Source organism: Vanellus vanellus, assembly GCF_965231255.1.
Source record: "Vanellus vanellus genome assembly, chromosome: Z".
Taxonomy (NCBI): domain Eukaryota; kingdom Metazoa; phylum Chordata; class Aves; order Charadriiformes; family Charadriidae; genus Vanellus; species Vanellus vanellus.
Genome location: NC_138908.1, coordinates 8,128,355 through 8,156,015, shown reverse-complemented (window position 1 = coordinate 8,156,015; position 27,661 = coordinate 8,128,355). Strand labels below are relative to the sequence as shown.

General features: G+C 41.4%; 1 protein-coding gene across 1 annotated transcript in view; it reads left to right on the top strand.

Moving 5' to 3' along the window:
• The window catches only part of RASGRF2 (Ras protein specific guanine nucleotide releasing factor 2), a gene marked incomplete at both ends in the record, with an annotated part of 128,115 nt that overhangs the window by 25,227 nt on the left and 75,227 nt on the right, over nucleotides 1–27,661 (top strand). The window contains one exon of the mRNA XM_082497146.1: nucleotides 20,254–20,360. Within this exon, the coding sequence (XP_082353272.1) occupies nucleotides 20,254–20,360 (107 nt within the window). The remainder of the gene's footprint in view (nucleotides 1–20,253; nucleotides 20,361–27,661) is intronic.

Below are 27,661 nucleotides of genomic sequence, written 5' to 3'. Positions count from 1 at the left end.
CTCCCACAGCATTCTCATAGGGAAGCTTAGATGAGTGGGTTAGATGAATGGACAGTAAGGTGGATAGAAAACTGGTTGCAAGACAGAGCTCAGAGGGTTGTGGTTAGGGGCGCAGAGTCTAGTTGGAGGTCAGTGACGAGTGGTGTTCCTCAGGGGTCAGTACTGGGTCCAGTCCTGTTCAATATATTCATCAACGACTTGGATGAGGGGATAGAGTGCACCCGCAGCAAGTTTGCTGATGATACAAAGCTGGGAGGGGTGGCCGACACACCAGAAGGCTGTGCCGCCACACAGAGAGACCTGGACAGGCTGGAGAGTCGGGCGGAGAGGGATCTTATGAAATTCAATAAGGGCAAGTGTAGGGTGCTGCACCTGGGGAGGAATAACCCCATGCAGCAGTACAGGTTGGGGGCTGACCTGCCGGAGAGCAGCTCTGTAGAAAGAGACCTGGGAGTCCTGGTGGACAACAGGATGACCATGAGCCAGCAATGTGCCCTGGTGGCCAAGAAGGCCAATGGCATCCTGGGGTGCATCAAGAAGAGTGTGGCCAGCAGGTCAAGGGAGGTCATCCTCCCCCTCTACTCTGCCTTGGTGAGGCCGCACCTGGAGTACTGTGTCCAGTTCTGGGCTCCCCAGGTCAAGAAGGACAGGGAACTTCTGGAGAGGGTGCAGCATAGGGCTACCAAGATGATTAGGGGACTGGAACACCTCTCTTATGAAGAAAGACTGAGGGAATTGGGTCTCTTTAGTCTGGAAAAAAGACGGTTGAGGGGGAACCTGATCCATGCTTATAAATACTTAAAGGGTGGGTGCCAGGAGGATGGGGCCAGGCTCTTTTCGGTGGTGCCCAGTGACAGGACAAGAGGTAACGGGCACAAACTTGAGTATAGGAAGTTCCACCTAAACATGAGGAGGAACTTCTTTACCTTGAGGGTGGCAGAGCACTGGCACAGGCTGCCCAGGGAGGTGGTGGAGTCTCCATCTCTGGAGATATTCAAAACCCGCCTGGACGCGTTCCTGTGCAACCTGCTCTAAGGTGTCCCTGCTCTGGCAGGGGAGTTGGACTAGATGATTTCCAGAGGTCCCTTCCAACCCTATGATTCTATGATTCTAACTCTTACATCTCAATCACAGAGCAGCTGCTGAAAGCAGCCACTAATGGCAGGCACTGAGAGTTGTGTTTCGGTAATTTTATTGCCTGTTTTCAGCAGAAGTTTGTTCTTTCTCCTTTCTCCGAATCATTCAAGAACTAACAGGTGGCTATGGTCACAGACAGAATAATAGATAGGCAGTTAATCTGAGCCAGGATAGCAAAACCTATAACCACAACATGTAAGTGCCTGCTATATTCTGTTTATACAGAAATTGTTTTCTAACACTGTTACATACAATGTTTTTACTCAGCAGTTTTTGAGAGAGAACTGTAGCTTGTCTTCATAGAGCCAACAGTGTTTTGTTGTAAAGAAAGGGAGTGGGAACAGAATAAAAATGATCCCTTGGGTCTTGTTGACTGAGGTTAAACTAGGTTGCGTGCTTACTCATTGCATTTTGAATACAAAAGATGAAAGATGTGAAAAGACGGAAGATGCAAAAAGGTGGATGATGTGAAACGAGATTTCACATGTCACAGTTTACACTGGAACTGTTTGCTTACAGCATCTTGTTCCCGGGCTCACACAAGACTTGGGTCACTCAGTCTGCACTCAGACTTCTCTGTGCATCCTTCCTGCTCCATACACACCTTGGGGTTGTGGACTGCAGCATACTGTCAGCTCTGTACAGTAAACTCGCCTTCTAGTTCTGTATCTTGATGAGGATTGTTGTCTCTGTATTGAAGCAGTGAGGAATTCAGGCATAATTAAAGGTTGCATTCCCTCAAAGAAGTGTACCAGAATAGTTGCCAAAGTCAGACTGGCACCTCTGCTTTGGGTGGTAGTGTTCTAGGTCAGTTCTGTGTGGTTGGATCCCGCAGAACTTGCTCACAAAATTCTTGATGCAAATTTGTCTGTAGATGATGACAGTGATGGGAATGTCACTTTGAAGCTAGAATTTTGTTGAACAGTATTCTCCCTTTTCTCATTTTTCTCCCTTACTGCAGCTGGCTACATCCTTTATGTTTCTGCAGCAGGCAAGTGAATTCATGCAGTTTTTATGCCACATCTTTTTTTACATGGGAATACAGTATTATAATGCTACAAGACAGTATATACAAGAATGCACTGCAAACATCTCTATAAAAACAAATGTTTCCCCAATTGTGCTCAAAATGTGAACTTTGAAACTTCTAGCTTTGGTTCCAAAAGCACTGCACCTACTTTTGCATTGTTTTATCTTTGGAAATTACAATTTTAAGGACTTGACAAGGATTGTTTTGTGGATTTCTTTCTTCTCTTTAAGAAATCCGAATGAGGTTATCTTTCTGACACCATGTCAGGCAGTAGGATGGCAATCTCCATAATTACTACAACTTCTGCAGTAGAAGTAGTATCCCATTTTTATGCAACTGATAGAACAAAGAGATTCTTAATTTTTAACATTATGAAAGTTAGAGAGGAGGTGTCAGAAATAGAAGTGTAAGAATGAAAGAAAGCAGGATAGGAATCCAGGGAGGGTTTCTGTGGATGCTGGTCTTCAACTTTTTGTTAGAATTATTTTTCATGGAAAAAGTAGTTTCAAAAGACCTGATAAACCCTCATTGAATTTACTGTATTTTTTCCATGTGATTGACAATATAGTTTTTGGCTGGTTTGATTTCATAAATCAAATTATCTGCTGATCCACGGTGAGATGTTTGGTTTTGAATTGAGTTGCATTAAACTTCATTGGTCTATAGTGCTATGGTGGCTCAAAGCAGATGAGTGTGGTGCCTCTCACCTTTTCTTGGATATCTTGACCACGGCTTCCACTGCAGCCGAGAGCCTCTTGTCCTGGAAGACATATGACCATAGAGCCATTGTGGAAATATAGCTTGGATAAGCAGTACACCTGTGTGGGGTAGGAGCTGCATTATCATTCCCTTTAGGCACCTATAGGTTGGTGTGGAACAGGCTTTAAACCAAGTGGTTTTTTGGTTGGTCCATCACAATTGGTTGATTCAACACAAAGTACTAAAAGCTTTTGTTTTCTTTTGATTTTATGTTTCTAAGTAATTCTTGGTATGACAAAACATTAGAATTTCCTGTTGGATAGAAAGGTGGCTTTTTTGCCCTGTTACTACTCCCAACCCCCCGTCCTTACCCAACTCTGGTGTACAAGTATCGACATGGTGGGTTGAAGGAGGATGGAGCCAGGCTCTTTTCAGTGGTTCCAAGTAACAGGACGAGGGGCAATGGGCACAAGTTGGAACACAGGAAGTTCCATTCAAATACACGGAAACACTTCTTTACGGTGAGGGTGACAGAGCACTGGCACAGGCTGCCCAGGGAGGTGGTGGAGTCCCCTTCCCTGGAGATTTTCAAGACCCGCCTGGATGCAGTCCTGAGTGATGTGCTCTGGGCACTCCTGCTTTGGCAGGGGAGTTGGACTAGATGATCTCTAGAGGTCCCTTCCAACTCTGAAAATTCTGTGATTCTGTGATTCTGTGAAAACAAAGCAGAAGGTGTAAGCAGTATTTTTCCTCCTACTGGGAATATTCTTCAAGAAAAGGTTACTTAAAGAATATTTTGCCTATTGCTGCAGAAAAAATGTGTTAAGTTTCCAGTAAGAAAGTGGGTGAGGTTTTTAACTGACCTAAAAGCCATATAGCTGATTTCCTACTGTATTTTGACATTAGGCCTTGTATGCCTCTTAGTGCACAAAATTACATTCTTTTATAGTTTCCTTAGCACAGGGAATGCCTCTTTTCTTGCTATCAGTGGCAAAACTGGATAGCTTTTCAATACTTACACACTGCTGTATGTTTCTATGCCTTTGAAAAGGATAATATTCATGTGGGCAACAAAGCTCCAAACATGAGAGAACATAAATTGAATTTCTGGCATAGTCTTCCCACAATACATTCCAATGAGTTAAAAACAAAACAAAAAAAACCCAAAACAAACCAAAAGGAACTGTTTGTATTTAGATGCAGCTATTGGTGATAAACTGTTTCTCAGATGTTTTGCTTGAAACTGATGGCTTGAAGATGTGTTGGTGTTTTTCTGTGTTTGTCTTTTGAAAAAAAGGATCCATTTTGGTTAAATTAAAAGAAAAAAGAAGCAATTTGTATTTTGTTTGACAGGAAAAAGAATTTCAGTTAAAGACAAGACATTTATGTTCGAATGGAAAAAGAAATGTAAAGCAAATTGAATTTTGGCATTGGCCATGCAAATATGTCTTTGATCATTCAGGCTTTACTATTACTAGAAAATGTGAATCATTAATATAATTTAGAGAAATTCCAGTAGAATAGCAGAGATCATAACTTCTAAAACTTGGTATTGGCAGCACTAAAAAAAAGTGCCTTAACGTCCTTTGAAATGATTCTGTTTGTATTCAAGGCGAAGCTGATTTGGTTGCTCTGCTTTATTTGCCATCCTAGATTTTTCAGGAATTTGTTACGAAAAGTGTTGTGAAACAAACATAGTAGAAAGAAGAGCTTTATTTAAAAGAGAAGTTTCTTTGATTGTATGGCAAGTTCAAGACCTAATGGACTGCACATTTTTGTCAAACTGGCAGGAAATCAATAGCATTTGGCCATTAGCCTGCTGCAAAGGAAAGATCAGGATGCTGTTTTGCACTTCGTGAGCTGAGGCTTCGTAGGATTTATTGTGGAATAGCAACAACGCTACTGTCAGGGGAAAGTTTTCCTGTTCAGAGATTATCTCCCTCAGGAACTGAAAATCTCTTTGTTTATTCAGGTTAGCTTGAGAAAGCTATTGCTGCTGGGGATGCGGCTTGACATAGGAGGCACCATTTGAGGTTGTGTAAGAAGGAGGAACATAAAATATTCTCTGTGGAAAATGAACAGAAAATCCCATTGTTCTGCATACAATTTACTCTTTTCTGTGAGAGTGAAAGTAATGCCTGTACTTTTCTCCCTGCTCTTCCTCCACCATTTTTTTACTCTGTCTTCTCCAAAATGATGATGTCAGCTTCGAACTGCTCTTGGTTCTTTACTGTCACCTGCTCCTTGCGGGGAAGTGACGTTTGACCCTGGTGGTCCTGTGTATGCTTTGACATTCTCAAATCATATGTCTGCGGACAGCAGGATCGGGCTTTACTGCTACCCCAGAGTGTGTGCAGGACAGCCTCATAGCGAAGTGGTTGGACTGAGGTGACATGGCCATGGTCACCGAGCCTGAGCAGCACCTATGACTTTGACACAGAATTCTGCTCTGCCCTTGGCAGCTTTGTTATGAATCTGCACTGGTAGTTGCTGACTTCCTGCAGAAAGTATGTCAGAAAGCCTGTAAAAGAAAATTGTATTAGTTTAAATGTATGTAATAATACAAAACGCCGTAACAAGCTGTGTTGTTCAGAGAGTAAAACCTGAGCAACAAAACAGACCGTGATCTCAGGAGAGCTAGTGGTGACACTGCTCAAATGCTGATGTGATCCAGGAGTTGTGGAACATCTGGAAATGTATCAATTATCAGAAAGGTGCTTCCAAAGGTCGGTGTTAACCAACACAGTGCCAGAATATCCTCATCAGATGGAAAGGAAAGTCATGCCTAACATGAATAAAAATGTTCTTCAACTTCTCTATCATAAATCCTTTGGTAAACACACTGTGGAAAAAAAGCATCACACCTCTTTCCTTGACACCCAGAATTGTCATAGCTCCAGGGAAAAAAAAAGAGCCGATGAATGTGTATTATCAGTAAATGGATTTTTGAAAATAGTTCTGTAACTCCTTGTGGTGTGTTTGCTTTAAGCCCATTTTATTTCCACACAAGCTAAAAATTAGCACACAAAAGAAAGTTTTAGTTCACACTTAGAGATTTGTTCATGTCATCTCTGAAGGGAGGCGATGCAAGATGCCTGCTGTCATACGACACAGCTGGATAAAGACAGCGTGTATTAGACTAAGTTGTACAAGCTCCGTTTCCCTGAAGAGATGGCATTGGTAATGAAATGATAAAACCTGTTGTCTGTAGCCAAAGAGGGGCAGTGGGACAGATAATGCTTGTGTCTCTTGAGGGTGTTTAGCCAGGATGCATGTACCTTGCAATGCTTTTATGCAGTTAAGGACATGACAACTCTAGATTTTGGTGAGCCTTTCTTCTGCATGCAAACTCAAATCAAGCTGCGGGTATATGACCCCTGCATTAATGAACCTAGTGAGGTTTTGGTGTGAGCTTCCTTATTGGAGGAAACCTGTAGCTCCAAAGAGGGATCAGTTTGGAAAATGATTCCTTATTTCCCTCGTTAAGGCAGTCCTTTATGGTGGTGTCTTTGAAACACTTGACTTTGGAGGGGAGGAGAGGAAACACTTTCTCACACTCAGAGGTTCGGTTAAGTTGTTCCTGGTGTTTGAATGGTTAGGAGGTCCTGCCAATGGATGTTAACATTGGTTCAACAAAATCTGTGGACGTATGTGACCAGAAATGCGGTTCCTCCCCCCGCCAGTACCATTTAAAGAGTAAGAAATAGATAATGATTACTACCCTAAGTAACTTCCTATTGCTCCCTTTTTACAAGCTTTGTTGTTTGATTAATAGTGGTGGAATGACAAGTGTGATTAAAAACAGAGCATTCGCAACCAATTTTCAGGGGAACCAAACTCCAGGCATTCTCTAAAATGACTTAAAAATTCTCTGAAATGACTTAAAAAGGAAACTTCAACATGTCCTTTGCTAAATGGATGACACTCTTTTGGGTGAAAAATCAGGTATAATATCTGAGCGTTTAAAGTACTTCACATTGCATAAACTACAAAATCTTTCTTACTAACAGAAAATCTATTGAATGTGGCACAGCTAACATGATTTAAGAGTATTAGTAAAAACCTGAAAAGAAAACATGTACTATATTTGCAGTTAGGTAAATTGTTGAAAACTGAATGCATGCTTAAGTGGGTATTTGACAGTAAATATTATAAAATATGGATTACATCTGTAATGCAATTGGGTTTATAGCCTGAAAATAGTTTTATTTTACACAAGGCATGAACACATTTCAGCAATCTCCAGCCAAATTTTAAAAAACAGTTTTCGACTCACCACTTCTATAGTACAATTCAGTTCTCACCCTTCATATAAAATGTTAGTGGATGTGACACTCTTGTCAGTGTGAGATTTTCATTTATATATGCAAGGTGGATTAGTTGATTGTATTATTTTTGGTTTACTGGTACAGTATGTCTAAACAGCTAAAAGGAAATTTCAGCAAATCCTTGTAAAAAACCAAGGGTTGACGATGGATAGTTGGAAGTTGAAATAATATTACTGAGGATTAGGAAAAGATTGTCTTATGGACTGAATCATCTTAACTGTTGCTTGGGCAAGGTGAGGTACATTGGATTTTTCCAGGACAGCAGTTACTAGAATGTGCATGGAAATTTGTCACTGAAATTTGATCCAAACGTTTCTTAGAGGGTGAGATATGACAGGACTCAACCTTGGATCTTTGATGACCTGAGACAAGGTAGACATTTTCTTGCTCTGTGTATCTGAGTGTACCCCATATACTCATGTGATTTTGAGACAGAGCAGTCCAAACCACTGCTGGGTGGTCTTGAATGTTCAGGTGCGCTAATAGGGTTAGTTATAGTTCCCTCCAAGTGGATAAGTGCTGCTTTTCTACTTACAGTCTTTAGGGACGAGGTTGGGAAATGTAAGTTTAATGAAGAACTTGTTTCTATTTGAGTTATGGTTGGAGGAGTATTGTTTTCAGCTCTGTGGAGTTCATGGACTTGCTTGAATGCTGTTCCTTGGCCTCCTGAGCTTGGTCCAGGTGAGTGGACCAACCAGCGCTCCTTTTGGTGGAGTATGAGTAAATAGAAGGTGGAGGTCTAGGCAGGAGAACATGCTTCTGCTGTTGGAATAACCTTCTCTTGCTTAAAACTAGATTCTGTCACTTTTGTTCTCAAGTTTTTTACAAGGTTGTATCCAGGCTGCCACCCCAAGGGTTAGTTAACCACAGAGTAGGACTGTCAGTGAGCATGGTGGCACCAAAAAGACATTTTTCCATGTCATAAAATCATTCAGGCTTGGTAGGCACTTTTGAAAACGTTGTATGTGGCCTTTTTTTTTTCCATCAAAACCCTGACAATCTCTGGTGCTGGCAGGTGGACTGTACCAGTCCTGTCCCTTATCTCACGGAATACTGCAGTTGCTTGAAATGTTGAGTGTTTATTTTTTTCTGAAACTGTTTATAGATAGAAACAAGTATATATAACAGATATGTAACAAGGTCTAGGATGTGCTGACTTCTTATTCTTGCTTCCCTATCGTATATTGGCTCACTTCAGGGAGAGAAGCTCTGTTTATAGCAATCTTGAGTTGAACTCATTTACAGCAGATCTATATTTGGGCATCTTTGCACATATCCTTGTGTCTAAAATGGGCACCATAATTCTTACCTTGTAGAGGAGTTAGAAGATTAGTTACTGTCTGTAAAGAGCTTTAAAAATGACAAATCCTATATTTGTATACCTTCAGAATACAATAAGGAAGCTAGCCAATTAATCTGCTTCCTAGAAATTAATACTTCAAAATTACTTACTCTATAAAAATTGTTTATGTGCATGATTTGGGGTAAGTATACCATTTTTCTTTCTTTCTTTCCCTTTTTTTTTGCACATGTGATGGTGTTTACTGAGAAACCCAGTCTCCGCTCTTGCAATACGCACTGTGTGGACGCAGTCTTCAAAACTGAGGCCCATTGTGTAATTTTGTTATTTACCTCTTTACTCATTATTTAAAATGATACTACATTTTTTCAGTAGTGAGGGAGATTTACTACTTAGACCAATTGAATATGGGCTCAGGTGGGTTTTTCATTACTTTTTATGTTAGGATTGATTAAGGAGGTTCTGTGTCTCACCTTGACCCTGTATGTTTGTTTCAGGAGCTGTCTAGTGAGATTTTTCAGGCCTATATTATTTAAGTCATCAGACTAGAAAGTTATAAATGTTCCACCTGGCCTTTAAAGTCTGATCTTTTAATTAAAATACAGGGATGTCTTTTGCAGGGCAAAACAAATGCTAAGATAGTTTATGGCTGAGTTTGTGTGGAGGATCTCTGCAGTTTTATCGCATTTCAGACAAGAAAGTTGGATAGCAGGTGTTCCGGCTGCTGTTTGGACAAGGAAGGAAAGGCTGTCAGTACATGGAGAAAGGTTAGGGTTGCTAAGAATCGTGAAGGAATGACGCAGGGTAAAAAAAGAACAAAACACAAAAAGCCTAATTTCTGAAAAATATGTAAAACTGCCGGCGATTATAGTATTCCCTGTTGTCTCTTTCTATCTGTTTCCCCCATCTGTCTTTTCTTTGTCACTTTGAACAGCACAGCTTTCTACTAATGCAGCTGTATTCTGCTTAGTTACGTGGTAGGGCTGTAATCTCAATTCCCTTGAGCTGTGCCATGCTTGAGGAGGGACCAGAACTTGGACTAACTTGACTGTTCCGTCCCTCCTTGTTGGCCCCAGCGGAAAGGCAGCTAATGACACGCACGAGAAATGGAGGTAGAGACAAGAAGTGAGAAGCTGTGCCCCCAGCCTCCATGCTGGAATAGGTCGTCAGTAAGAATAACAGGATTTCCGTGCTCCTTCTCCATCATTTGCGCTGCAAGCATTTCACTACAGGAGATCATGGTCCAAACACGTACCTGACCAACCATTTGTTGAACTCTCCACATACAGGTTGAATGTGTGTGTCCTGAAAATGTCTCAAACTATGATTAAAACTAAAAGTCTTTCAAAGGATGTGATTTTTCCTTTGCCAGCATAAGGAAAGTATTATAAAGAAACTGAAGACTGGAAGGGATCTGAGGCAACAAGTGGTAGCTAAAATTTACAGGATTTATTGATAAGTGGGATCTTGCAGACCTGAGTGCCGTGTCCTTTTTTCCAGTGCTTGGGAAGGTGAGAATCCTAGAAATGGGATTGAAGGCATACAGTGGTGAGCAGAAGGATACCTACACCATTAGGTATTGGGAACTTTATAGAAATTTGGTCTATAGAAAGTATCTTCAGGACACAGCTACTGCATCAGTTGCCTAAGGAAGTTAGATGTGGAGGTGTTACCAGTTTCAGTCCCAGAAGACCTTACACGTAGGAGGAGAGGCTAAGGATATACAGGGAGGCAGCAGTTCTGGAAATGCTGTGAATGTTTACTAGTGAATATACTGGCATTGGGATGCAGCCTTTCACGTCCCTAAAAAGTTAAATGAGGGGTTTTGAGGATTGCTCGGCCAGACTCAAGTGTGGTGATACTGTGCAAGTCCCAGGTTGGTTGCCAAAAAGCCTCTAGGAGACCTGTCTCATATACAGGGTTCCCAACAAAATGAGGCACTTAACCTGACTGTCCTGAATTCCAGTCCCGTACCTTCGTTATAGAGCTTATTTCTGTTCAATGCAAGGCACTGGAGACAGCAGCAGTAATAATAAGAAAGAAAATGTCCTTTGGCTGGGTAATGCACAACCTTCTAGGCAAGCAGCTTGCAGTTTCTGGCAGGAAATTCCCACTGGACAGTGTCAAATGCATTTTGAGAAGATGGTACCCCTGTTCAGTTTATTATTAGTGAATAATTTAGCTGCGCTTACCATGTTGTATCAGCTCCTGTAGGCTTTACTTTGTGAAATTTCCTTCTGTGTGGCAGAATTTTTCCCTGTTGATGAACTACCGCTGAAGTACAAATCGTCTGCATTGAAAATACAGCAGATGGGGCTGTATTAGCCTGATTCTCTCATCCATGAAAACAAATGCTATAACCATTGTAATTTGGCATTATTTTGATGCAAGTTAACAGAGTTGCAGGAGAATTAAGGTCTGCAGTGACCTTTGTGTATTCCTTGGTTTTTGTTTTACATGCAAGTTGGGTATGGTATGTTTTTATGGATATAATAAGAGTTTATAAAACAGGGTACATTTATGCATAAAATCCCTGATTCCAAAAGTGCTGATTGCATATTTAAATATAATGACCTCAGAATGCTGTTGCTCTTGGCCCGGACAATATTTGCAGAATGGCTCAGGAAGGTGATTCACTGTGAGATGCCAGAGATTTTATGCAGCAGGTTGTAACTTGATTAATCCAATATTGGTTAAAAAGAGAAGACATCAAGCCGTCTCATCTATGCAATACAGTGTTATTGGCCAGTGTTAAACCAAACCCAGAACAACTAACGCAGCCCATCTCTGGATCTCCTCAGTGTGGGAGACGGAGATCCAAAACAATACCTTCTCACGTACTTTTGAGCCAGTGGCTTGACAAATAAAAGCCCTATTCTCATATACCTCTAGAAGTTTTTTTCTCTGTAGTCCTGTTCAATACCAGTTTTCTATCTACCAGGGGTGATGAAGCAACATTTGGATGATAAAAAATCCCTTAATCCCTCAGTGTCACCACAAAGAAACACAGAAGCTGAAATACTGCAGTGGCTGTCTATCAGTTTTACAAATTACCTCTTTATTTTTTTAAAGAATCAAAATCCATACTAAAATATACAAGAAAAAACAAGACAATTAGTAAGAGCCAGCACTTCATGAAAATGCCAGTGTATCTTGTTTATAATCAAGTGAAGTTTTAATTAGCTCCCATAAGACTATGAGAAAGGCTTTATTTGAGTGGACCAAAGACCCAACTAGTCTAATATCCTGTCTCACATTGTGGCCGTGAAGACATGCCGGGAAGGCATCATCTTAGATACATACTTTACTTTTCCATTCCCTTTCCTCCGAGATGACTTTAATCTTCCAGTTGTTTTCAGCTTCAGGACCGTTTGAATGCTAAATATGTGAATTCTGTGTATTCAGTAACACGCGGTTTCTGTACAGTGAACTCTGTAGTCTCTCTGCAGCACATTGACACTTACTGCATTTACCACTTCCTTTGTCAAGGAGCGTCACCGATTTACTACCAGTTGCACGAAGAACCACTTTCTTCTGTTTGTTTTGAAGGTGGTTTCTATGACATTCATTTAATAGATTTTTTTTAATTGGAAGAGAAATAGAGCAGTGGATCCCTGTCCATCCATTCCATCTATCTTCTGACTTTGTAGACCCATGCTGTACCCCCAAAGTTGTTCCTTTCTTCGTGCTGAAGAGCCTCAGCTGAAGTTTTTACTTATATGGATATTTGATTTGGACATATGCAAGCCTTTCCATACCACTTTTATCTTTTTCTGAACCTTTCCCGTTTTATGTTGCCCTTTCTGTGATGGGAGGTCCAAAACTGCTCACGGTATTGAAGATGTTTTGTAGCGTAACAGCCTTGTTTACTTTGTTCTGTTTCTTTCCCAGTCATCCCTAGAACTCTGGTTTGGTTTTTTGGCAACTGATGGGCACTGGGCTGGTGTTTTCATGGAACTTATTCCAGGATCTTACTCCTGAGTGGTAGTTCCAAGCACAGAGCTCGTCTTTTCGCATGAGAAGCTTGGAGTGTTTTTCCTCACGTATGTCACTTTACATTTACGTACAATGAATTTCATCTGCCATTTTACTGTCCAGTAACTCAGGCGTGTTGAGTCTGCAGTTCTTCGTAATAGGTTCTCATCATTACCATCTTGAATAATTAACAAACTTTGTCATCCTTTGTAATGCCTGTCCCAGTCCTCAACACAATTCCCTGAGGAAATCCTTTGATGACCTTGTCCCATTGTAGGAACTGGCAGACGGTCCAATATTCCAGATCCGTTTCCTAGCTTTTGATAAGTTTTTTTTCTTTTTATCTGTTGATGGATGTTTTTCTTGTAAGTCATAGATGCTTAAGCATTTCCCTTAAAATCTGTCAAAAGCATTTTGAAAACTGTATCATCGTAATCCAAATGCTTGTTGACCCCTTCAGAGAACTCCACTGGGCTTAGAGGAGATGACATCCTTTTACAAAAGCCATACTGACTCTTCCTAAGTACATCACATTAATTCTGATGTCCACTAATCCTGTTCTCATTATAGCTTCTACTAATTGGTGTGATACAAACATGACATGTATTGGCTTCAGTAGATCTCCTTGGAAACTTTAAAAGAATTGTTCTAGTTTTCACCCTCCTGCCATTACTCCATTCTCATGCTAATTTAACAACAATGGGCTACGAATTTCCTGCCAGTGCTAGTGGCACGGCGAGTCTCAAGATATGATGAAACCCAACCCTGGCATTTACCTTCCCTTGACTAAAGGCACAATTTCGTACCTTTCATGAACAATTTCGTGAACAATTTCTCCTTCCCACTAACTTGCTGCTGATCCAGTGATGGGAAGGGGTTGTTGTCTCCCCCAAACATCTCCCTCGCCTCCATACACTCATCCCTTTGCACTTGTTCCCTTTTAGGGATGCTCCCTTCTTCGAAACATACTCCCTTCTTTTCCTTCCCTTTCCTCAGGATGTGAGAAATACAGAATGCACATAATGTTTTGTATGCAAGAAGCTGGGCAAAACCACATCTGAAATCTTCATGAGTTAATATGTCCTTGAATAGCACAAGCTGCTTTGATTTAGGCTGAAGTTTGCTGCTTTGCCTTCAAGGATTATTGAGCAGTCTTCAGTTGCTACAGTGGTTGTCCTCTTCTGCCCAATAATTTACTAGTGCTTGAGATAGCATGCAGGTTTCCAGATTTTGAAATGAAAAAGTGTTTAGAAGTTAAGAATGAGAAACATTTTTAGTTTGTCATCTCAAATTTTAATTAATACCTCTCCCACCTTTTTTAGCCTCAAAGGTTTTTTAACATGCCTTTTTGAACATCAGGTAGTGAATATAAGCCTTAAAGATACAGCTAATGATTAAGCTTCCTCATGGCTCACATTGAAGACAGGCTTTTGTTAAGGCTCTTGATTTTTGGTGGCAATCTTGGTACACAGACTAACTTTTCACAGTTGTTTTGTATTTATAGTCTCCATTCTTATCAATATTGATGGCTGGAATTTTCTTTTTAAATTACTCTTGAAGTCCTGGCTTGAATGAAACCAAGACTGTAGAATAAGTCATTGAAAGATCAGGAAGTAGCATCTAATGAGGTCATGCCACATTTAAGCTTTAAAAATGGTATTTTTGTAGCACATTATGAAGAGAATTAAATTTGTTTTATGTTTAGTAAGAAAAGTTTAGGGAAAATCAGTTCATAGGCAAGTAGCTATTACCACACTATAATCACTTACATGCCCACAATACAACAAAATTTGGTAGTCACCTTGGAGTCCTTTGAAATGTAATTTAGATGTTCATATGCTGTGCTGCTGGAAGGATAAGATAACAAAACCACTGTTCACCCATGCATCATTTCTCCAGTATGAGCTTTTCCATCCGGACATTCAAAGCTGACCAAATTTACATGGAGCTGAAGGCATGAACTTCCAGTAGGAATTGTCAAGCAGCATTATTGTCTAGGGTAGCGGCTTTTTGGCCTGTGACAGGTAGCAGCACCACTGTGGGAAGATGAGTGCTTGTTTTCCATGGTTCTTCAGTGTTTCAGAAACTGAACCGTTGCAACCATCACCGCTAATATAGAAATAGAAAAGACACGTCAGGTTACGGCAGCTACTGGGGGGTGAAAAGGAGTAACTGACAAAACAGATGTAACGGTAAGTTATCAGGGGATAGGAGATAAGAGATAGGGTAGGAGATGTCCTTTGCAGTTTCTGTGTGATGCAGAGGGAAGAGAATGGGCTGTGGGACCATCCCCCTGCGTTGGAGAATACAGCGCCTGTGTCGGTGTGACAGTGACTTCATAAACAGCAAATGCTCAAGAGTCAGTCACAAGGAGAGCAGCATTCTGCTGCCAGGAGATGTAGTATTAGGGTTCTCTGTGTCGGTGGAAGCTCTACCTCAATATGCCTTAAAAGTAGTGTTTCTGTTACAGGGCGTATATAATTTGTGTTGGTTTTTTTTTTTTTTGGTTTTTTTTTTTTTGTTTGGTTTGTTTGCTTTGGGTTTTGTTTTGTTTTGTTTTGTTTTCTTTTGTTTTGTTTTTCTCCTTGGAATGGATGGCAGCTTCAGAGCTTTTGCTGTCTTACTTTGAATACAGCCGTTATCTGGGCAGTTTTATGAGGACAAAGTTATGGCGTGAACTGCTGTCATCAGGGACCACAGCATAATAATCAGTGTACACTGGTACAGGACTTCTTTCGCTCAGGGTCTTAATCTTTTTCCAGTCTTACCTCTGAAGCGGAAGCGCCTGTCAGCTCATTCCTTGGTCTTTCCTTTTCACCATAGGAAAAAGCTCTGTTTAGCACTAGATGCAAGTCAGAGAAGTGATACACAACAAGATTATTGATGCATCTTGATCACATCATTCTTTCCTTGGCTGTCAGTCAAGATAGTGCCTTCATACCTGAGCAACATGTATGAAACTTTCCCTCCTTTTTTTTTCAAGCTTTTAATTTGGAAAATTCTGCCAGAGAGGTTTTTATTAAAATGAAGACTTACCATTTTGCTTACGCATACCTGGATATTGAAAAGACACCTTAAAATGAAATTACTGAATTTGTTTTAAATCAAAGTACAGAATGGTCATTTTATCTGTTGATTTTCAGAGTAAACAATAGTACAAAAATTGTCCAACTGAACCACGGGCTTAGCTTGAAAGATGAGTGCCTGCCTGCTAGTCCAACAGACATGATGAACGATGATGAGGGTAGTTGATGTAAATGTGTTCTATAGTTCTTGAATATTTACTGTTATCACTTCAAGAAACTAATAAGGTGTATTCAGAAAGGTGTTTGTTACCTATACTGCACTGCTCTGATGTGGAAGCTGAGCTGTTTAGCAGACTGAATGGCAGTGCTAAAATTATATATGTCTATATAAATATATATATATGTATATAGATCCACTTACATTAAGTTACCAACTTGAAAACCTAATAAAGCATCACAGATACCATCTTATTTTCTTGTAGTAATTTAGCTTTGTAAATGAGCAATATTTATTTTAAAAAAAGAATTCAAGGATGACTTAGAGATTCTTTTTAGAAGCATGTTACGATGTTTTGCTTGCCCTTTGCTTACTCTAGAGTTGACTGCTTCTGGGTAAATGATGTGATGTGGATACTGCTGCTTAAGTGTAATATGCATGTTTCAGGGGGGTGGAGGATGTAGATGATTTTTAAAGTAGCTTCTGAAAACAAATGCCTTTTATAATTTAGCTTTTGTTTCCACTGGGTCCAGTCCTACTGTAGTAGCCCTCTAAGTTAGAATTTCTGTGTTTTCTTGGTCTAACTAAGCGTTTGGATCATGCCTATCACCATAGTAACAGCACACCTCTGAAGTCTAAATTCTGCGACGTGAGATCACTGCAAGTCTTGCTCAGGAGAGGTCCGATATCTCACTTTAAAAGTAGGGAGGACTCTAATATTGTCTCTCCCTTTAACTTGAATCCATACACAATGGGATTAAATCCAGTGCTTGTCTACACTTGCGTCTTTATTCTAATTTTATATGTAGCAGCTTTATGAAACACAAATAACTTGTTACATAAATGAAGCTCTGAACAGTGTGATTTATCTTTAAATATACTTTTTAAAATAGACTCTTCCAGTCTATAAACAGAGCAAGATTGTGTGTGATCTTGCTGCACTTTTTACTGTCCTGTAAGTTGTTTTCAACTGCACTGTGTTGTTATGAAAGTTTTTATCACTGCTATGGAGAATCCTATGGATCTGTGTTTTGGGTTTGTGTGGCAAGGTTCCATTAGTGGGTGGCTACAGGGGTGGCTTCCCCTGTGTCCGATGGAGCTGATAGCAGCTGGCTCCAAGATGGACCCACCACTGGCCAAGGCTGAGCCCATCAGCGATGGTGGTAGCACTTCTGGGATAACACAATTAAGAAGGGGGAAAAAATCTGCTGGGAACAGCAGCTGGTAGAGAGGAGTGAGAATATGTGAGAGGAGCTGCTCTGCAGCCACCAAGGTCAGTGAAGAAGGAGGGGAGGAGGTGCTCCAGGCATCAGAGCGGAGATTCCCCTGCAGCCCCTGGTGAAGACCATGGTGAAACAGGTTGTCCCCCTGCAGCCCGTGGACATCCATAGTGGAGCAGGTGTCCACCTGAGCCTGTGGAGGACCCCACCCTGGAGCAGGGGGATGCCCAAAGGAGGCTGTGACCCCACGGAGAGCCCATCCTGGAGCAGGCTCCTGGCAGGACCTGTGGCCCTGTAGAGGAAGGAGCCCACACTGGAGCAGGTTTGCTGTCAGGACTTGTGACCCCGTGGGGGACCCACGCCGGAGCAGTCTGTTCCTGAAGAACTGTGCTCCATGGAAAAGACCCACACTGCAGCAGTTCCTGGAGAACTGCAGCCCATGGGAAGGACGACCAACATTGGAGAAGTTAGTGGAGGACTGTCTCCTGTGGGAGGGACCCCCCTGCTGGAGCAGGGGAGGAGTGTGAGGAGTCCTCCCCCTGAGGAGGAGGAAGTGGCAGAGACAATGTGTGATGAAGTGACCACAACCCCCATTCCCCATTCCCCCGCACCACTCGGGGTAAAGAGGGAGAGAAATGGGGAGTGATGTTGAACGTGGGAAGAAGAGAGGGTTGGGGGGAAGGTCTTTTAAGATTTAGGTTTTATTTCTCATTACCCCACGCTGATTTGATTGGCTATAAATTAAATTAATTTCCCCAAGTTGAGGCTGTTTTGACCGTGACGGTAATGGGTGAGTGATCTCCCTGTCCTTATCTCGACCCGCGAGACTTTCATTGTGTTTTCTCCCCTCTGTCCAGCTGAGTAGGGGCAGTGAGTGATAAAGCGGCTTCGGTGGGCACCTGCCTTCCAGCCAGTGTCAGCCTGATTAAATTTTTCTTTCTATTTGTGGCATTCAGATTTAAGTGATACGCACTGATGAAAAAACACAGTTTTACAGGATTGTCCTTTTAATGATTTATTGATCCTCATCTGTGTTCTGGAGTTGTTTTGTTTCTGAAACTTAACGGATCTGAGCCTGGACTTTCTTTATATAGCCTGTTAAATGTGAATGCTGCTTCTTACTTTGCCTTGTTTCTGCTTTGTTGGTCTGTTGCTAATCCTGCAGTGCTTGTGGTCTTCTGTATGAAAAGTGTTTTGTAGACACGCAGCAATGTTTAGTAAATTAATATAAAGCACGAACGAATAGTTTTCTCTTTATGGAATGCCATCATATGTACTCGTGTTACCAGACATGAGCGTACTCAGACACACAGAGGCAGCTGGGTTTTGTAAATGTGAGGTCCCTGGGCACAAACCTCGATGCAGATACAGGTGCAGAGGCAGTGCTGGAGCCAGTGTAGTGAATTCAGTGTATCTGGGGTGCATTGAACCTGCTCTCTGCGTGCTGCACAGCCCACTTGTGTATTGTACGTGCACAGCAGGCTGCCAGAGGCTTCAGAAGGTGCCCATAAATGTCTGAAATCACCTCCTTTTTATATGGACAAAATTCATTATCAGAGTTGACAATATCTGCAGCCAATTCTCCATAGGTAAAATTTCATTCCTTCTGTTTCTGTTTATGCTTGTGTTCCTCCTGCCTTGGAAATGGCTTTTATTTCTGAGGTGTTTTCTCTTTGCTTGATCTCCAGCACGGTGTTTGGCTCAGAGAGGCTCTTGCAGCTGAGCTGTGGGTTTGACAGGGAAAGCAGAATGTTTGTTGACATCACTTCAGGTTTCTCACTGCTGTACACAATGGCTAATGGTGTGGGAGAACGCAAATTATATACCTCGCTTGCTGACTGGAGCGAGTTTGGAATTTGCTGTTAGACCCTGGAAAGTCATTGCTGCCACACGTGGTTATACTTGGTTCCCTGTTAACTGGGATGAAGGTGGAAGAAGGGGTTGAGAAGTTCTAGGTAATGAAGAGAACTGAGTGATCTGGTGCAGAGATGTTTAGCTGTAAGAGCTCCTGAATCACATCGGACCTAAGAACCAGATGGTTTTATGTACAGGCAGGTCTGTAACTGGTCCCTCTGCCTGGGAAACAGCTGGTTTACTAAAGGGTGCCTTTAAGGCAGCTGTGGAAATCATAGAACCATAGAACTGTCTAGGTTGGAAGGGACCTTTAAGATCATCGAGTCCAACTGTAAACCTAACACTGCCAAGTCCACCACTATGACACATCCCTCAGCACCACGTCTACCTGTCTTTTAAATACCTCCAGGGATGGAGACTACACCACTTCCCTGAGCAGCCTGTTCCAATGCTTAATAACCCTTCCTGTGAAGAAGTTGTTCCCAATATTCAATCTAAACTGCCCCTGGTGTAACTTGAGGCCATTTCCTTTTGTCCTACTGCCTGTTACTTGGGAGAAGAGATTGGCCCCCACCTCTCTACAATAGAGAAATTACAGGTGTGCATTTAGGTACAATATTTTCTCACCTCTTTTAATCTAACTTGGAAGAATTCCATTTGCCATCTGGCTGTAAGTTAGTATGCAAGCTATGATTGTAAATTACCAGCCTTATGAAATGAGTTTTAAGATAGATGACTGGGGGTTCTCCCCTCCCCACTAGATGCTACTATTATTACTACATTCTGAAAGTTGCAAAAACTTTCCTGAAATTCTGTGTTCTATGGAACATACCATGGGCTACGTCCTTCATGTAAGAAATGCCATCGAGGAATATGACACTTCTTGCGTGAATAGCATTTTCTTGTGAAAACAAGAAGTTATTGCAATGACAATTACTGGTGATGTCTCTTGAAAGAAGGGCAAAAAAGTTTTTGGGAATGTGAGGAATGATAAGGGGCACTTTCCTTGTTCTTTGGAAAGGTAGGGAAATAATATAGAGCCAGTGCACAGTCTGCATTCTTGTGAGGCAGTGGTGGCTGTTCCAGATTTGGTATCCTGTGCTGGCACCTAAGAAAAATTTTAGGTGAAAAAATGCAACGGAAAATGAACTACAGACGCCCCACTACAGTCAAGCTATTGTATTAAACTGTGGAAGCTGCTTAGGGAATTATATTCTGTTGTCTTGTATGTGGGAGCTTGAGAACAATAACTTACGGCAAGTATCATGAAAGCTATTACCTTGATACACAGGGGAATATGTTAAGGATACAGTTTCAGCTTCAATCTCTGTTTCATGACTAGTAGCTTAAACCACATCTTCCTAGGCTGGCTGGCTGTGTTTAAAAAGTCAGATTTTTTTTTTTTTTAATGTATCTATTTTATTTAAAAGAGTTTCTGAACATTTTTTTTCTTGTTCTAATTTGCAGCATTACTTTACTGTTCTTTTTGGCCATGAAGGGCAGAAGCCACTGGAGCTCCGTTGTGAGGATGAAGTTGATGGCGACGAATGGGTAGAAGCTATTCACCAAGCTAGGTACGAAACCTGATTTTTAATCCTCAGCTCCATTTTATTGTAAATAAATTGATAATAATTTGAAAATCTCTAAACTCTCTAAACAGAAGTAAATGTTACAGTGTGTTAGATGTGTTTTGCTGCTTGGGCATGTTACAGAAAAAAATGCCTTCATCATTCATGCTTATATCACTGTATTTTATCATTCACAAGTGATTGTGTTCCAATTGAAATTAGTTCAAGAAGAATACTCTTTTACTGGAAGCAACCCCTTGGATTAGTCCTCTGTCAGAAGCAAAATATGTTATATGAATGAAGAAATAAATGGTACGCCAAACGAATAAATAAGTGTTTCTTAAAAAGCTCTTATATAGAAATAAATGTAAGAAAGAGGAGGTCAATCCAATATGATGATAAAGTGTAACAAATAAAATTTTGACTTCAAAACTGAAGTCCTGAACAATGATCAGTCTTGTGAAAAGGGATGTGGTGGGACTTCCAGCCACTCAGTAATCTTTCGCAGAGAAAAGGCCTGCATGGCGAATGGGCAAGGTTTACAGTATAATCTAAATGAAAATCATCTCACTGAAGGTTTGTGAAATGGTTTGTGGAGGCAAATGTCTTTGCTGAAATGCACTTTCTCCAGCCTCATCTCATAGACACTCACCTCAGCTAATCTACAGTGCCATGGTAACGCACAAGGAACTGCGCAGTTTCTGAGTTGCTTAAGACGTGAGCCATGTAAACAGAAGTGATTTTGCTTTATAACTAAAAATGAACACCACCAGATAGTAGTTTTAATTTAGAACTTGTGAAATGAGGCCCTGAAGCTGCAGCTTTTGTGTCGCCTGGGCATCCAGTCTTTGGATCTGCATCCTCTTCCTAGTGTTGGTACCTAACTGAACAGGGTCTCGTCCTTTCTTGGAAAGCACCTGCTGGGTTGTGGTATTAGTTGAACCCCATTTTGCATGATAGCCCTCCAGGTGAACATGTTATTTCAGGTCTTGAGAAGCTATGAGGCTTTGAACTCTTGGCCCATCCCAGGAGAGCATGTCCACCAGCAGGTGGTCCCATGTTGCTCAGGGAGGAGGATAGGAGGGAGATCTCCACCTTGTCTCTGAATCTAGGTCAAGTTCTTTTGTGGAGTATGACTGAAAGCAAGTGAAGAAAGGAGCAAGACTTTTTGTCTTGTGGTAAGGGCATTCAGGGGAAGCAGGATCCTACAGTACCCCATTCTTTTCAATTGCCTGGTGTAAAAGGCAAGTGAGCAAGAAGAGCTTCATAACACTGAGTTAAAATTTCTCTTTCGGTAGGTAGTTTGGTCCATAAATGTATCACACATGAATTGTCAAGGCAGAACTTAACATAAAATTAAGCCAGTGTTTAACAAAACATGGTTGAAAATACTGAGAACTTAAACTTGCTAAGAAGAAGAAGTTAGTTGTGAGGTTCAAGGTCGGGGTGGCTGAATTTTGACTCCACCAGAAAGTGATCACTGCAGCCTTCAGAAGACAATTGGGTCTCAGTTGTAAGCAAGGTCAGTCTTTTTACCTCTGTCCCTTTTGCTATTTGACTTTTTCCCCTTTATTTGTGCCTATCTGAAGTGACAGTCCTAATAATACTGAACTATGGACACCACTGTGAGGGATATATCATTTGGGGTATTTTCTTAATCTACTTTTCTGCATAGGTCTCTAAATTTCTTGGGGAAATATCCCAGGGACTTGGACATGGCTTTTCTTCTTCTGGTATTCTTTTCTTGAGCTAAATATCAACAAGTGACAAAAAAAAAAGTATCTGAAATTTAGTTGCTAAACATAGAGTGTTGTACACTACTGTGATCACTTCATTGTTCTGATGCTTTTCTACTTCACTGGAAGCTGCTTTTATTTGCTTTACATTGTGTCTAGCAAAACAACTCTGAGTTGCATAATTAGTTACTTAACCATTGGGTCTTTTACCAAAGATACGTAATAAACAAGTGAAAATAATAGTTTTAGACTATTGCATAAGATTTTTCTTGCCAACTTAATTAACAAAATAGAACAAATTTGCTTCAGGGATTAAATTTTGCCTGCATCATGATTTAGACTTTTTTCCTTGAATTAGTCTGTGTTTTTGACAAATGGGACAAGCTTTGGCAACTTCTTCAGTGTCACTGTTCGTTTGAGGCTAGCCTACGATATTTCTGACCTGTGTCTCAGGTTTTTGTTTTGCACTGCTAAATGAAATTTTGTGTAGCCCTTTGAAGATACTTTTTTGTACTATCTCAAGTGTCTTAGGTAAAAATTCTAGGAGGTATCGAGGACATTACGCCTATCCTTAAATTAAAAACAGTCCTGAGAACATCTTGTTCTGTGTGACTACATTGGCATTTGTGAAATGGAAATATTTAATTGCTTTCTGGAGGGTCTCATCCTCATGAGTAGCTATGGTAATCCATGTTTTAGCTGAGACAGAGTAGTTGAGGGTTTTTTTCTTTTTTCCTTTTTTTCCCCTCTTTTCTTAGATTGACGTATACAAAATCTAATTTTGGATTGTTTTTCATGACTTTTTGCCAAATGCATGTTTGCAGCCATCAAAATCTCTTTCATGTTTTATTTATTTTGCAAGTTATAAACAGACTGTTGAAAAAATACCATGATCTCACTGCACCACGTCCCACTCTGGATACATAGGTATTTTATTTGGATGCAAATTCATAACTATGGGATTTTCTGCTGTGGCATTGTCCATTGTTTCTTGGAAGATTTCACTGTGGGTGGGACGTGGGGTACTGTGCACACTGTTCGAGAGCTGACAGGCTCTTGCCTGCTGCAGCTGGATGCTGCATTGCTCGTGTTCCTGACCGAAGTGCCCTCTTCTCATTTGAGAGAGGTTGTTTGGCTTGTGAGATTGCAATGGGAGGTGCAATTAAGTATATTTTAGTGGGACTCCATCATAAGCTCCACATGCATACCTCCTTTTCATCTCTTCCCATTCTCAGTGTTTTGAGTTCTCACTAGTGTGCAAGGTGGCAGAGTAAGGTTTGATTCTTCTAAGTTACATTTCTGGGCCGGACGATTTATTCCTGCAAATCCTAATTCCTCCATCAGTGACTGCATGCGGGAGTCCTGTTTTGGGCTTTGTTCCAGAACTTGCTCCCTTACAAAAAAGTCTGTTTCACCCTCACTGCACTATGGTGGACTTTCCACCTTCTCTTACAAATTCTTCTATGGTTTTAATTTTTTTTTTTTTTTTTTTGCATTTTACTCAAACGCTTTTATGCTTCTTTTATTTATGTGGATGCAATACTCATCAAATTTCTCAGCCGGTTCTACTTTGGCTTATTGGAAAGTCTTAAATTAAGTGCTTCAGGCTGTAGTTTCATGTATGCTTTAGTCCTGAAAAAGCCCACATTGCTGCTGAGAGAAGAAGCTGTCTTTCTCATATGAAAGCCATTCATTCCCACACCGTTACTGTCCCTCCTGTCATGCAGGCACAAGTGTGAACTTAATTGGGAAACTGATTTGCACTAAAAGGAATTATGTTTTGTTGATGTTTTGCCATTTTAGTTTTAATCCATGTCACTCCTCTGGGTCTGTTTGCCGCACATCCACGCAACACGCCTGTGTTCACCACACAAGGGAGAGGGAAGTGCATGGTGCATGGGTGGGATGCGGGAGAGCACGAGTGCTGTGTGGCGGGGGCGGACGTGGGAGTGCTTCTTTCAGCTAGGTCACTGTTTGAAGCGTATGATGAACTACTGCCCTCCAACTGGCAATTTAAAAAAAAAAAAAAAAAAAAAAAAGAGGCTTTCTCTCAGATTTGTTGGCACACTTTGCTTGCTAATGCATGGTGTATTTCACATAGTATTTTGCGGCCAGTTGTAAGCTCAGTATGGTAGCTCAGAGCTGCCTGGAAGCTCGGAGAAAATGCCTTGCTACTTATGACTTGCTGTTGGAGAAACTGTATTAGCTGAGGCTTGGTGCTATAATAACCACAATTTTGTAGTTTCCAGTGGGCTGGGAATGAGGCAGAGAGAATTTGAGTAATGCTGAAAACATGGGCAAAGCAATTTCATGTCTGCCTGCCAAATAATGTCTAGCTAGATCCATGGGCCAAAGTGGTAGGTGTTGCCAGAGCTGCTGGCTTGGTAGAGGTGAGTCTGTGACTGCTCGCTATACCCAGGTTGAACCAGAAGTGAGCCTGGGCATGTAATTCCAATGCAAACGAACACACATATGTACATACAAACACAGCTGGCCGCACAGATCAGCACAGAGAGAAACGTTCAACACTCACGTGGGCACAGACAACACCAGCAGCCTCATCCTGTTCATGTCTCTGACTGATCAGGATGAAGGTATGTTAGTGGAAAAATACGTACAGCAACATATATACAGTGTGGGTCCCTCTAGTAAATAGCCTAGCCATGCAGTCTTTCCAGGAGCTTGTCCTGGATCCTCCATCTCCCCAGTTGCTGGCATCTGGAATTACAAGTGCCCACAGACTCTCCAGTTGGTGGTACTCAGTCCCCATCACTCACAGATATGCATGCATCCTCCCCTTTCCCAGCACACGGTGGATCGCCCGGTAACTGGTCTAAGACACTTGGTCTACCCCAGTAACTGGCCCTGGGCCCCATCTACTTCCAGTTACCTCATACACACACACACACACGCAATGTGGGTCCCGCATTAATTGGTGCACAGGTCCCCCCGACCCTGTACACATGAACACATGCAGAAACCCAAACACTATGGATTGCTCCCGTAACTGCCTTGCACACTCAGTCTAGCTAGCCCTTGGATGTTCTTGTCCCCAGCTGTCACAGGCACACACACGTGTGCAAATGAGTTTCTCAGTCAACTGCCCAACGTCATGGTCTTCTTGGTGGCTGGGTTGGATCTCCTGTGCCCTCCAGGAGCCAAATCACAGAGCCTGTGGTCATCCATCCTAGACTTACTGTATCTTCAACACCTGGCTTCCCAGTGACTAATCCTACTCACCAGTTAGTCTGTCCAAGAGATGGTGCAGAAGTTTATTTCTAAGGGAACATTTGAAATCCCACCAGTCCTACTCTCTGAACATCGTAGCTAGAAGTTCATAACAGCTCTGTGAAGCCTTAGTTCATGCAGCAAGGAGTGTCCCTTCCATTATATTTGGTCTGGACTTCATGGCTGCTGTTAAATTCTGTCTTGGTTTTGCATAATGGGGTAAGGTGCCTTTCTGTTCCGGTTTGTAGATGAATTCCTATAGTCAGATCTTCCTGGATAAAAAAGCTCCAGGAAAATTGGAACTGCTGGTTTTAGTATGAGTTGTGAGTCTGATGAGTAATGCATTGGCTAATGAGATGTGTTTTCAGGATTGTCTCATTCTTGCACAAGAGGGTGGTATTCACCTCCCTACACACTCATGCTCCTAGAGTAAGCCATTCCCCGACTGACATGGTTTGGGTGCATGAAACCTCCTGTGGTTGTTGGGACCATCCTTCCAAAGGACTCTCTATTCCAGTTTGGTTTTCCCCATTTCAATTAAAAGGATCTTCTAGTAAAAGTCATTTGGGGGGTGGATGTCTCATGCTTCCCCATGTATCACATAGTCCTACTCCTACCCACCCACCCACTCTCCAGTCCCAGTTGCTGTAGTTGTTCACCAGTCCAAGTGCCCCTTCCCACCTGTTTGACTGGAGATCAGCAGACACCTCTTCTACAGCCTTTCTAAACAGTTGTCCCTCTGTGTGAAAGCCCATCTTAATTTTGTATCTTCTGATAAGCCTAAACCCTGTAGCCCCCACAGCCATAGGTGTCCTTTGATATCCCGTATCATACAGGAGTTCACTGAAGGTTAATGGTACTTGTGTACAGGTCTCCCAGTTCACCTCAGTTAGAGTCATAGCGGTGGATTGCATAATTTCTATTGCAGCTCTTACAGTTTCCATCCCGAGTGGCTGTGAACGTGCCATTAGACGTTAAAACCTGCCTGGATGCTACTCCTTGTCTGTTAAGAGTCCTATAGCTGCCTGAAGGTGGTTAGTATGGGCAGATGTAGGCAATTTCTTTTGCCTTTCAAACCCCCAGAGCCATATTGCCTGGTTTTCATAAAGAGTTGATTAGCTTGGTGATTTGAGCTGACCGTAAGTAGTTCTGGCCAGGTCCAATGCCTGGTTCTTTCAGCTGCCTGAGCCGCTTTAGTACAGTTAGCATGGAGTGATCCAACGAACCATAAGTCTGGTCTGAATTCAGTACAAAAATCAACTATATTTGCTGGTAGCACTACTGGAGCCTTTATCTTGCTCTGCTACCACAACAAGGAGACCCTAATAATGAGGCACTGGTTAAACTTTCTCCAGTTTTCCTACGTTTTCTGAGCATGTCAACTCTCACAGAGCCTAAGTGATGCATCATTTTTCTCAGGACTTTCTTAATTTCTACCTGCCTCCATGTGGTATGCAGTGCTCAATCAGAGCTTAAAGTTCTTGAAATACCTGATTTGAGTCCAGTCTCCACAGATGACAGCAGGAAATATGTATAGCCTCAGCTTTCAGGATGCTCTGTCTTTGAGCCTTTGAGCAATTTATAAAATTGCTTCTCTCAGTAAAATGTTAATACCGATTCATAGAAACCTGTGGTTCACAGCAGTTTCTTCTTTGTATTAAATGACATCCAAGCCAGAGAAATAGATCTAGGCTGGATGCTTACAAGTTGTTTTATGAATTTTTCATCTTCCTTTGACATTTGAACACTTTGGTACAATTTTCTTTAACAAAGGATTTTGTAAACATGTGTAATCGAGTCAGTATTGAAACCCTGCCCTCTTGGAAGGCTCCTGGCATTATGCTGGATATACAGGTTAGGACTTTAGGCATGATGATCTTTAACTCATACATACAGAGAGATGGATGAAAAGGGCTGCTGGAAGTACATGAAGTTTATTCCAAAATCCTATGATTTTCCTTTCCCAGAACAAGTAGCAGTTTTGAGAAGGAAAATGGATAGCCTATTCTAAGTTAGTGTAGGTGTACATAGGCTTTTCCAATTAACTCCTCTTCATACTGCTAATTATGGGAGTGAAGGAAGTGTTGTTTGGTTTCCAGGCTGAGACTGACATTTTAAACAGCCAAAGCCACTAACTAGGCAAAATACTCTAAGTACATCTGAAAAGAACAAAAATTTTCCAATCTTCCATAGCAAAATTCTTGTTCCCGAGTAGAGCAAGACTGTGGAAGTCTGGCTTAATGCATTTAAAGAAGCTGAAAAATCTAGGTAAAGTTTCTTCCCCTAAAGGAAGAAAATAAAAATAAAAATTAAAAAAAGCTGGAGAAAATCTTCATATATAAT